Here is an 11,457-nt window from a genome sequence, read left to right as displayed (position 1 = left end):
GCTGCCAACATCTGCGGAGGCAGAAGGCTGCGCGCGGCGGGTTTTGCTGGCGCCGCCAGGGCAGGCTGGGCGAACAGCTGCTGCCCCCCCAGCCCCCTGCCCCAGCTCCCGCCCCCAGTCCCGGTGTGCACAAGCAATGCAGAGATGCCACGGCCGTGCCGGGGCCGGGCGAATCGCTGCCATCCGGCCCCAGGCCGCGGGGCGCAGGAAAGCCCGCCGGGGCGAGGCCGGGCGGGCGGCCCCAGCCGCTCAGGGGGTGCCCTGGTGCTCCCAGGGCACCGGGTCGCTCTCCTCCCCCGCCGCCGTGTTCCCGCGGTGCTGCCAGAAGTGCTGCACGTCGGGAAGCTCCTTCTCCGCCGCCGGCACCTCCTGCAGCGCCTGGGTGCGCTCCGCAGCCCCGGGCCCCCCCCGCCGGGCCAGCGCCCGCAGCCCGGCCCGGAACTCCGGGCAGGCCGCCAGCAGCACCGCGGGGCCCAGCGCGCCGGGGAGGAAGAGCGCGGCTTGGGCCAGCCCCGCCAGCGCCGCCGGGGGCAGCCGCGCCCCGCCCCGCCGGCCCCACAGCCACAGCGCCCACGCGGGCAGCCAGGCGGCGTGGAAGAGCAGCGAGAGGCCGAGCAGCAGGCGGGTGGCCGGGCCGGGCGGGGGCGGGCGCTGCCCGGGCGGCCCGCGGGCGCGCTGGGCTCTCCAGTAGCAGCCGCCGGTGAAGGCGGCCGGCAGCAGCAGGGCCAGCAGCGGGTAGGCGGCGTCGAAGACCCGCATGAAGCCGGCGGCGCCCGGGGGCGGCTGGAAGAGGCAGCGCGGCCCGTCGGGGCCGGGCTCCAGCCGGCTGAAGAGCAGCAGGGGCAGCGGCAGGCCCAGGGCCGGCGGCCAGAGCAGCAGCAGCGGCAGGAGCAGTGGCCGGGGCCCGGGCAGGGCGTGCGGGCCGGGGGCCGGGCCGGCGAGCTGCTGCAGGCGGGCTCGCCCGACGGCCGCCAGGGCGAAGCACTTGGCCAGCAGCGCGGCGTGCAGCAGCCAGTCGCTGCCCCGGCACAGCGGCCCGCCCAGCGGCCAGGCGCGGCGGCCGGCGGCGGCCAGGCGCAGCGGGGCGCAAAGGAGCAGGAGCAGCAGGTCGGCGCTGCAGAGGTGGAGCAGCCCGGCGAGGGGCGGCGAGCCCTGGCCCCGCCGCAGCTCCCGGCCCAGCACCGCCAGCAGCAGCAGGTTGCCCGCCAGGCCCGCCAGGCCCAAGGCGGCCAGCACCAGGGGCAGCGCCAGGGTCCCGTCCAGCCCCGCGCCGGGCCAGGGGACGGGCTGGGAGCTGTTCATGGCCCCTGGCCGGCGGGCAGCGGGTCTCTGCGCCGCGAAGAGGCGGGCAGGGGCGTCGGGGCTCCGCGGGGCGGCTGGTGGCGCAGCGATCTGGGGTCCGGCTGCCCGTGGGAGCCGGAAGCCCGGCCAGGCATGTAACAACGTGCGTCGGTTCTCGGGCGGGCCCCCGCCTCTGCGCTGGAGCCGAGAGACGGAGGGTCCCGGAGCCAGCTGGGGCCCAGGCCGCCCGCTACCTCCACATCGGCTGGCGGGGCGCGGGCAGCCCACGCTGGCTCCCTAGCGGCTGGGTCCCGGCTGCGAGCTGGCTGGAGAGCGGGAACTCCGCGGGGTAGCGGCGCCGGGAGCTGCTCCCCGAGGCGTGGGTGCTGAAATGGGACCTGCCAGCCCGGAGCCCGCCCGGCTATATGGCACCGCGCTGACATCAACTCCCACGTCAGGGCCGCCCGCCGCCCCCCGCCCCCCCGGATAACCAGCCCCCGCCCTGCAGTCAGCGGGAGAGCGGCTCGGATACCAGCACGGACTGGCGGGGGCGGGAGCCGTCGGCGTTAATGCGCAGCTGACTTCACACCCATTGGACTCACCGAAATCCCTCCCCGGCGTCCCCCTGCACCCTGGCGATCACCCCTTAGCTAGAGATGCGAAACTGGTTTGACATTGGTGATCGCTCTGGTCGACAGCTGTCTGCGGGGAGGCGGGGTCCCCCCTGCACCCCTCACTCCTCTCCCCGTTGTGGTGAAAGGGGACCTGGAGCTCAGCGCCTCTTGCATTCCACAGGGGCCGGTGAATCCCGCGAGCGCGTTTAGTCCACAGCCCCAGCTCTGCCTGCAGGCCGGGCATCGGGGGTAATTCCTGCTTCCCCCGGCGAGATCAGACCCACTCCAGGTGTCCGACCCCCGGGGGAAGCGGAGAAATCAACACAATGCAGATTCCAGGCCGGAAGGGATCGTAGAGAGAGAATCCCCTCGGCCCTTCTGGGGACCGGGCCTGGAGGACCTGCCCCCAAATCATTCCTACCGCAGCGCTTTAGAAAACACCCCGCCGCGAGGGAGAATCCACCAGAGCCTCGGTACGTGGTGCCAGCGGCTCATTGCTTTCAAGAGAGAGGCACCTGCGTTTGTTTTCTTTGTAATAATGTTTCCGGACCGTCTCCCAGGCCGGCAGCTCGTGGAGCGAGGCCGGGATCGGGGCCGGAGGCGTCTGAGCCAGCTCGGCCAGCGGCTTATCCGAGCATTAACCGTCACGGTTTGGGCTGCACTAGCTGCTGGGGCAGCGGCCGTTTAACCAGCACGGCGGCGGCAGCGTTTCTAGTCGTGCATTTTAAGTCTGCCTTTGCCACAGAAGAAACCCCCAGAAAACTCAGCCCGCGATCGGGCTCGGGTCATTTCTTTGCCACGCCGCTTCTGGGGTCAGCGGGGGGAGCCAGGAGTTTTTAGTCTTTCAGGAGGCTCTGCTGCTATTTTAGGCGGAAAGGGCGTAGCAAGCATTAGTTTCAGAGGAGCAGCCGTGTTAGTCTATATTCGCAAAAAAGAAAGGAGGACTGGTGGCACCTTAGAGACTAGCAAATAAATTGAGGGCATAAGCTTTCCTGAGCTACAGCTCACTTCATCGGATGCATCACGAAAGCTTATGCTCAAATAAATTTGTTAGTCTCTAAGTGTGCCACAAGTCCTCCTTTCTTTTTGGCAATCATTAGTGACCGCACAAGCGAATCGACCGGTTAAACTAGCCGGAACCAGCCGGAGGGCGGCTGGGCTTGGACTTGAAAGGTGCAGCTGCAAATAAGCTCAAAGAGGGAAGGGAGACCAGTCCCCCAGATCAGCCAGGCATGGGCTGAGGATCTCTCTCCTGGGTCCGGAATTCTGAGACAAACTCCCCCAGCTCGGAGACAGAAACCACCCCCGGCTCGGTCCAGAAGAGGCAGATGGAGATTTCAGGTGCAGGACCGCATGGAAAGGGTAGGCTTGTGGGTAAAGCACCTGACTGGGGCTCTGGCGAGCGGCAGGCAGTTCTGGCCTCAGCTGTGAATTCCCTGCCCGTCAGCCAGTGCCTCAGTTTCCCACCCGTGTGTCTTTCTCGCCCCATGGCTCTAGAATAGGAACACTTCAGAACTAAAGCTGGATGAATAGTGGACATTTTGAAATTAAAAAAAAAATATTTCAAAGGGGAACAAAAGAGCTGAAATTTCAAAGTGTCCCTTGGAACAAGAATACTGAGAAAACTTCAGTTCAGACCCCTCCTATTGCTTCATTTTGATCCTGGAGGTTTCTTGTGGTTTGATGTTCACCTTTTAGGAAATATGATGCAGGACCATGCTGGCCACAGGAACTGACATGGTAACAGCGGCACCCAAATCTACATGCTGCTGCAAAACATTTCGATTTTCACAAAACTGGAGACTTGGGACCGAAAACAGTTCGTCAAAAACCTCTCAGGGCACCCATGCAAGTGGTCCGGGCCATGGCTCTATCCCCAGGCACAGAGAGATTAAGTGACTGGCCCAGGGCCCATGGGCCACAAGTAATGAAGAAGGAACCGAACCCCGGGGCTCTCCCTGTCTGGTCTGCTAGGAACTCTTCTGGGCAGGGACCGTCTCGCTCTGTGGTGTGTCCACACGGCAAGCACTCCAGCTGCAGTTGTGCTGTGTAGACACTAATACAGAGACAAAAGGTGACAAGGGCTTTCCCCCTTGCTCTCGTAAATCCACCCCCATGAAAGGCAGTGGCCGGAAGAATTCCTCCATCGGCCTAGCTGCACCGGCAGGGTGGGTTACCCCAACCGAGTGACAGCGCGCAGGGCAGGATTATTGTTCACACCCGAACAGCAGCAACTCCCAAAGGAGACTGATCATCAGTGCCCAGTTCATGGCGCTGTTTCTGTAGCATCCCTCCCAGCTGGCAGCTGGCCCCAGCGGGGCTCTCAGCCAGGAAGCAAGAGAGGGACATGCTTGGGGAGAGCAGGGGAGACGGGCAAAGGGCAAGGGAAGAGCGAGTAGCCGCCTGGAGGAGAGCGACTCGTCAGGCCAAAACCCCAATGCGCTTTGACGCGTCTGTTCATTTCCCTCCCGCCTGGATGGGACGGAGGCGACCCACAGCAGGGTTCATGGGTTCACTGTGCTCCACAGGCCCAATGCCCAGACTCTGGTAGGAAACCCAGTGTCCCGGGGGGGCTGATTGTTCTCAGCCAGGCGGAGAGCCACACTCACAACAGCAGTTGTGGCCCGTGGGTGGATGATCTGCCCACAGGCGGCGTGAGGACCAGCCTCCATCCGGGAACCCGCTGCTGCATGGAGCTCTTCTGAAATTTGAGCCGCTCTGGGCCTTTTCTAACCTATTGCAATCATAGGAATTAACATTAAGGCGGCTCCTTATTCAAATTCTATTTCCTCCATCTCCTTATTGGCTCTTTGCATTATCCCCTATGTCAATTAACACCCTCATTAATGTCCAACCCCTACTAGCAATACAGGTAGCACTTTAATGAAACATTCACAATTCCTAAAACGCCCATTGAAAACCTCACTCAAAGCAGTTCTAACCAGAACAGAATGGCAACGTAACCTGGGTCAAGGCCGTGCTACCTTTTACTTTCCCATCACACTAACTCTGCACCAGAAACTTCAATTCCCAAAAAGAAATGGAGGACTTGTGGCACCTTAGAGACTAACAAATTTATTTGAGCATAACCTTTCATGAGCTTTCGGATGCATCCGATGAAGTGAGCTGTAGCTCACGAAAGCTTATGCTCTAATAAATTTGTTAGTCTCTAAGGTGCCACAAGTACTCCTTTTCTTTTTGAGAATGCAGACTAACACGGCTGCTACTCTGAAACCTTCAGTTTCCCAGACTCCTCTAAACTTAGGCCCAGAAACCTGGTTTCTCCTTTTTTTTTTAAAAAAAAATCTAAACGATGTTAAATCATGTTCTAACTATCCTATCGGCTACCACAGGATCTCTGCCTGGGTCCAATGGCAGGATCAGGCCCAGGAGTCCTTGAAATTAAGCCTGGCACCACTGGAGAATTGCTTTGGCTAAGTGTCAAGACTAGTAGCCATGAACCTTCTGCTACTAATCAGATTACTCAGGGAGGCATAAGGTGCTAATGGTTGGAGCAGGGGCACGGGGAGTTGGGGCCCTGAGCTGTTTATAGCTCCGGGGGAGCACGATCTATTGATTCAATCAGGGGACTAGGAGTCAGGTGTTAGCATATAGGCATGTTCGTCAGCCTGAGATAGAATTCTGGGCTTGACTTTTTGTTACTCTTATATCTTATACATATGTGTGAACAAAGAACAAAAGACATGGTGTGTGTTGCTTCTCCCTAGCCAGATGGGTTTGTTAATACAATGAGAAGAGATAAGGGATAGAGCAGTTAAAGTGTTATAGGGCATGGTGGGAGTGTAATATACAAGCACTCACTGAAAGACTGCCTGGCTCCTCTCTCAAGCCAAGGTCAAGCAACCAGTTAGGAGGGAGAAGGGGGGATGGAGTGGGAGGCATAAGAAACACAAAAAGCCAAAGAAAAGCCTGGCCTTGGCCAAAACACAGCCTCACTCCTTACCCCTCCCATGGGATACAAAAGAGGTGGGATGAAGACCCTCGACTCATGACCCTCCAAAAGGGAACATGCCCATAAATTGTAAGGGGTGTGACTAGGGGGCATGCACTGCAGGTATATTTGGGCCTGCTAAGGAGGGGAAATTGGGAATAGGGAATGGGGAGTTGGGAATGGGGAATGAGGAATAGGGACACAGGCAAGGCTCTGCAGCATCAGAGCTGGAAATGGGGATATGAGGCAAAGGCTCTGTGGTGTCAGAGTGTTGGGATATATATATATATACATTGTGATTCATATATTCATGTAATATGTTATAGGTCATTGAGGCCTCGTATGAATGACGCATGCTTGACATGAATATGTGCATTTTAAGTCGGCAACCTAAACAAGAACTTAAGGTTAAGAATGATTAGAACTATTTGTGTAAAAACAATCTTGACACATTTTGAGAAAAATATGGAGAATCAGCAGAAAAGGAAACAACACCAGCTGGACTGATATAAAATTGTATAAGAATTGGAGGAAATGGCACGCCTTGGATCATGGCAGCCCGCCCAGGATTGTCTCTTTGGAATTGTGTGGGTAAAAGGCCTAGTAAACAAAGGCAAAAAAACAATAACGCAACAAAATTAACTATAAATGGTTACCTATAATTTCTGCAAATCAAAGTCGTTTATTAATCCAAAGCCCCGTGTGACTATCAATGTGGTTTTTGCCGGCTCCCCACATCTTATAATAAAAAAAATCTGGACTGGCCATCAAAACCATTCTAACCTTTAAACTCGGATATAGTATGTTTGGGGTGTAAATGTAAAGTAAGTAAGGTTTGTTTTGTAATCAATAAAAAGCATTTAAAGTATTATATACCAACACTGTGTCTGGTATCTGCCTGCTCCCCATCCTGTAAAAAAAACCTCTATTGCAGGTCTAACAAGAGCTGGGCAGGGGGATACAAGGTAAAGCCTCTGTGGTGTCACAGCTCGGAACAGAACATTGAGAACCAGACTCTGCCAGCATGTAGAGCTATGGACATGTTTGCTTGGAACTAACCCCAATAAACATCGCATTGTCTGCACTTTGGACTTCTGGTCTTCTGCTTTCTGTCTGCGTGACAAGAACCAGTGGAGGGGGTGAAGGGAGAGCCCTCTAACTTCTTGGTGCTGTGACTTGGGTGCACCACGCTGGACAGGTAAGTGGCAGCCAGGTAAGTCCCCCTCTCCAACAGTCCATGTGGCTGCTTGGAGGGGGTATGGTGGGCTCTCATGATAGCAGTTGCTGGTCCTTGCAAGTTGGGATAACTGTATTTTTGGATAAGTGGATATGGAAGAATCAGGGCCCTTCCAGGTACAAGAACCAGGGGAGGGGGTGAAGGGAAAGCCCTCTAACATCAGGGCTCCATGTTTTGATTTTTCCACTGACCCAGGGTGCTGCAAAAGTCATTTCACTTCCCTCCAGTTTCCCCATCTGTCAATCCAAGCTAATGCTATCCCCCTCTAGTGTGAAACACTATGGAAGTTGTGATGTTCCCCTCTGGTGTTATCTGGACTGGTGATCTGCTAGTTCCCTCCAGTCCTTGACTCTGGGAGTCAGCCTAACCCTGCTCTGCTGTGAGAACCCCCACTCCTGGGCCGTTCACGCACAGCCTCTGGCATGTAAGCTGCTCCCAGCTACTTGCAACCGAATGACACTAGCCACTAACCAGTCCCAGAAACAACCCTGGGAACCTCCTTCTTGCAGGGTCCAGTTCTGCCCGCTGGACTCCGCAAGCTTATATGAGTTTGTCAATTTAACAAAGTAATTGATATGTATCAGGCTTGTTATCCCAAGGGGAGTCTCTGACACGCTTCAAACCAAACACACTGCTTCAGGTAGAATAAACAAACACATTTATTAACTACAAAGATAGATTTTAAGTGATTATAAGTCAAAGCATAACAAGTCAGATTTGGTCAAATGAAATAAAAGCAAAACGCATTCTAAGCTGATCTGAACACTTTCAGTGCCCTTACAAACATAGGTTTCAGAGTAGCAGCCATGTTAGTCTGTATTCGCAAAAAGAAAAGGAGTACTTGTGGCACCTTAGAGACTAACAAATTTATTAGAGCATAAGCTTTCGTGAGCTACAGCTCACTTCATCGGATGCATTTGGTGGAAAAAACAGAGGAGAGATTGATATACACACACAGAGAACATGAAACAATGGGTTTATCATACACACTGTAAGGAGAGTGATCACTTAAGATAAGCCATCACCAGCAGCAGGGGGGGGAAAGGAGGAAAACCTTTCATGGTGACAAGCAAGGTAGGCTAATTCCAGCAGTTAACAAGAATATCAGAGGAACAGTGGGGGGTGGGGTGGGGGGGAGAAATACCATGGGGAAATAGTTTTACTTTGTGTAATGACTCATCCATTCCCAGTCTCTATTCAAGCCTAAGTTAATTGTATCCAGTTTGCAAATTAATTCCAATTCAGCAGTCTCTCATTGGAGTCTGTTTTTGAAGCTTTTTTGTTGAAGGATAGCCACTCTTAGGTCTGTAATCGAGTGACCAGAGAGATTGAAGTGTTCTCCAACTGGTTTTTGAATGTTATAATTCTTGACGTCTGATTTGTGTCCATTCATTCTTTTACGTAGAGACTGTCCAGTTTGGCCAATGTACATGGCAGAGGGGCATTGCTGGCACATGATGGCCTATATCACATTGGTAGATGCTCAGGTGAACGAGCCTCTGATAGTGTGGCTGATGTGATTAGGCCCTATGATGGTATCCCCTGAATAGATATGTGGACAGAGTTGGCAACGGGCTTTGTTGCAAGGATAGGTTCCTGGGTTAGTGGTTCTGTTGTGTGGTGTGTGGTTGCTGGTGAGTATTTGCTTCAGATTGGGGGGCTGTCTGTAAGCAAGGACTGGCCTGTCTCCCAAGATCTGTGAGAGTGATGGGTTGTCCTTCAGGATAGGTTGTAGATCCTTGATGATGCGTTGGAGAGGTTTTAGTTGGGGGGCTGAAGGTGATGGCTAGTGGCGTTCTGTTATTTTCTTTGTTGGGCCTGTCCTGTAGTAGGTGACTTCTGGGTACTCTTCTGGCTCTGTCAATCTGTTTCTTCACTTCAGCAGGTGGGTATTGTAGTTGTAGGAATGCATGATAGAGATCTTGTAGGTGTTTGTCTCTGTCTGAGGGGTTGGAGCAAATGCGGTTATATCGTAGAGCTTGGCTGTAGACAATGGATCGAGTGGTATGATCTGGATGAAAGCTAGAGGCATGTAGGTAGGAATAGTGGTCAGTAGGTTTCCGATATAGGGTGGTGTTTATGTGACCATCGCTTCTTAGCACCGTAGTGTCCAGGAAGTGGATCTCTTGTGTGGACTGGTCCAGGCTGAGGTTGATGGTGGGATGGAAATTGTTGAAATCATGGTGGAATTCCTCAAGAGCTTCTTTTCCATGGGTCCAGATGATGAAGATGTCATCAATGTAGCGCAAGTAGAGTAGGGGCATTAGGGGACGAGAGCTGAGGAAGCGTTGTTCTAAGTCAGCCATAAAAATGTTGGCATACTGTGGGGCCATGCGGGTACCCATCACAGTGCCGCTGATTTGGAGGTATACATTGTCCCCAAATGTGAAATAGTTAGAGGTGAGGACAAAGTCACAAAGTTCAGCCACCAGGTTAGACAGACAGAGACAAACACCTCTATCATGCATTCCTACAACTACAATACCCACCTGCTGAAGTGAAGAAACAGATTGACAGAGCCAGAAGAGTACCCAGAAGTCACTTACTACAGGACAGGCCCAACAAAGAAAATAACAGAACGCCACTAGCCATCACCTTAGGCCCCCAACTAAAACCTCGCCAACGCATCATCAAAGATCTACAACCTATCCTGAAGGACGACCCATCACTCTCACAGATCTTGGGAGACAGGCCAGTCCTTGCTTACAGACAGCCCCCCAATCTGAAGCAAATACTCACCAGCAACCACACACCACACAACAGAACCACTAACCCAGGAACCTATCCTTGCAACAAAGCCCGTTGCCAACTCTGTCCACATATCTATTCAGGGGATACCATCATAGGGCCTAATCACATCAGCCACACTATCAGAGGCTCGTTCACCTGAGCATCTACCAATGTGATATAGGCCATCATGTGCCAGCAATGCCCCTCTGCCATGTACATTGGCCAAACTGGACAGTCTCTACGTAAAAGAATGAATGGACACAAATCAGACGTCAAGAATTATAACATTCAAAAACCAGTTGGAGAACACTTCAATCTCTCTGGTCACTCGATTACAGACCTAAGAGTGGCTATCCTTCAACAAAAAAGCTTCAAAACAGACTCCAATGAGAGACTGCTGAATTGGAATTAATTTGCAAACTGGATACAATTAACTTAGGCTTGAATAGAGACTGGGAATGGATGAGTCATTACACAAAGTAAAACTATTTCCCCATGGTATTTCTCCCCCCCACCCCACCCCCCACTGTTCCTCTGATATTCTTGTTAACTGCTGGAATTAGCCTACCTTGCTTGTCACCATGAAAGGTTTTCCTCCTTTCCCCCCCCTGCTGCTGGTGATGGCTTATCTTAAGTGATCACTCTCCTTACAGTGTGTATGATAAACCCATTGTTTCATGTTCTCTGTGTGTGTATATCAATCTCTCCTCTGTTTTTTCCACCAAATGCATCCGATGAAGTGAGCTGTAGCTCACGAAAGCTTATGCTCTAATAAATTTGTTAGTCTCTAAGGTGCCACAAGTACTCCTTTTCTTCTTACAAACTTAGATGCTTCTCACCACAGGGTGGCTGGTTGCCCTTCAGCCAGGCTCTCCCCTTTGATCAGCACTTGGTGATGATGTCTGTAGATGGAGGTAGAAGAGAGAGGAGGAGAATGGCAAACATCTCTCCCTTTTATCATGTTCCTTCTTCCCTCTAGGCTGTGCCCCCCCTTCAAAGTCAGGTGAGCATTACCTCATCATAGTCCCTGACTGACCAAAGGAATGGGGGTGACGCACTCGAGAGTCCAACAGATCCTTTGTTGCTGCCTAGGCCACTGTCCTTTGTTCCTGTGAGGCTGGGCTGGGTTTGTCCCATACATGTCCTGATGAGGTGTGAACTGCCCCTCTGTTCTTGGAGAGTTTTTGCCTGGGCTTGTTTTAAGCCATGAGGACACATTTTCAGCCTCATAACTATATACATGAAATTATAACCTATAACATCACTATAACAACCATGCTCAGTGCACCATGAGCCTTCCGAAGACACCCGACATGACAAACTTTGCATTGGATACCACACAATCATAATATATGGATGAACATGGAGGTTCTGGATGTTCCCATGAGGCACATGTGACCTGACACGTTCGTTTTGTGACTCTGTGGATTGGTGTGATCCCTGCCACGTTCCCTCTGAATCTGCTGCCTTGGGCTCATTGCTGGTTGCAGCTGTGCTATACCTGGTTCTCATGGTTTATTTCACATAGACTGTAGCTGCTTTTGCAGCAGTAGGATTTAGTAGATGTATTAGGGTAGCAGCTGGAGGCCCCATTGTGCTGGGCTCAGTGCGCACAAACACACAGATCTTTCTTACCCTGTAAG

General features: G+C 53.3%; 1 protein-coding gene across 1 annotated transcript; it reads right to left on the bottom strand.

Moving 5' to 3' along the window:
• Window positions 1-249: 249 nt before the first annotated feature.
• On the bottom strand, window positions 250-1,302 carry LOC119855113 (G-protein coupled receptor 151 protein-like). Its single transcript, XM_038400556.1, has one exon. It carries the CDS (start codon window positions 1,300-1,302, stop codon window positions 250-252), a length of 1,053 nt encoding a protein of 350 aa, XP_038256484.1.
• Between the last annotated feature and the right edge of the window lie 10,155 nt (window positions 1,303-11,457).

The sequence above is a fragment of the Dermochelys coriacea genome, chromosome 4 (genome assembly GCF_009764565.3).
Source record: "Dermochelys coriacea isolate rDerCor1 chromosome 4, rDerCor1.pri.v4, whole genome shotgun sequence".
NCBI classification, from domain to species: Eukaryota; Metazoa; Chordata; order Testudines; family Dermochelyidae; genus Dermochelys; species Dermochelys coriacea.
The sequence above is the reverse complement of the archived record's forward strand: the minus strand, read 5'-3'. Positions and strand labels throughout refer to the sequence as shown.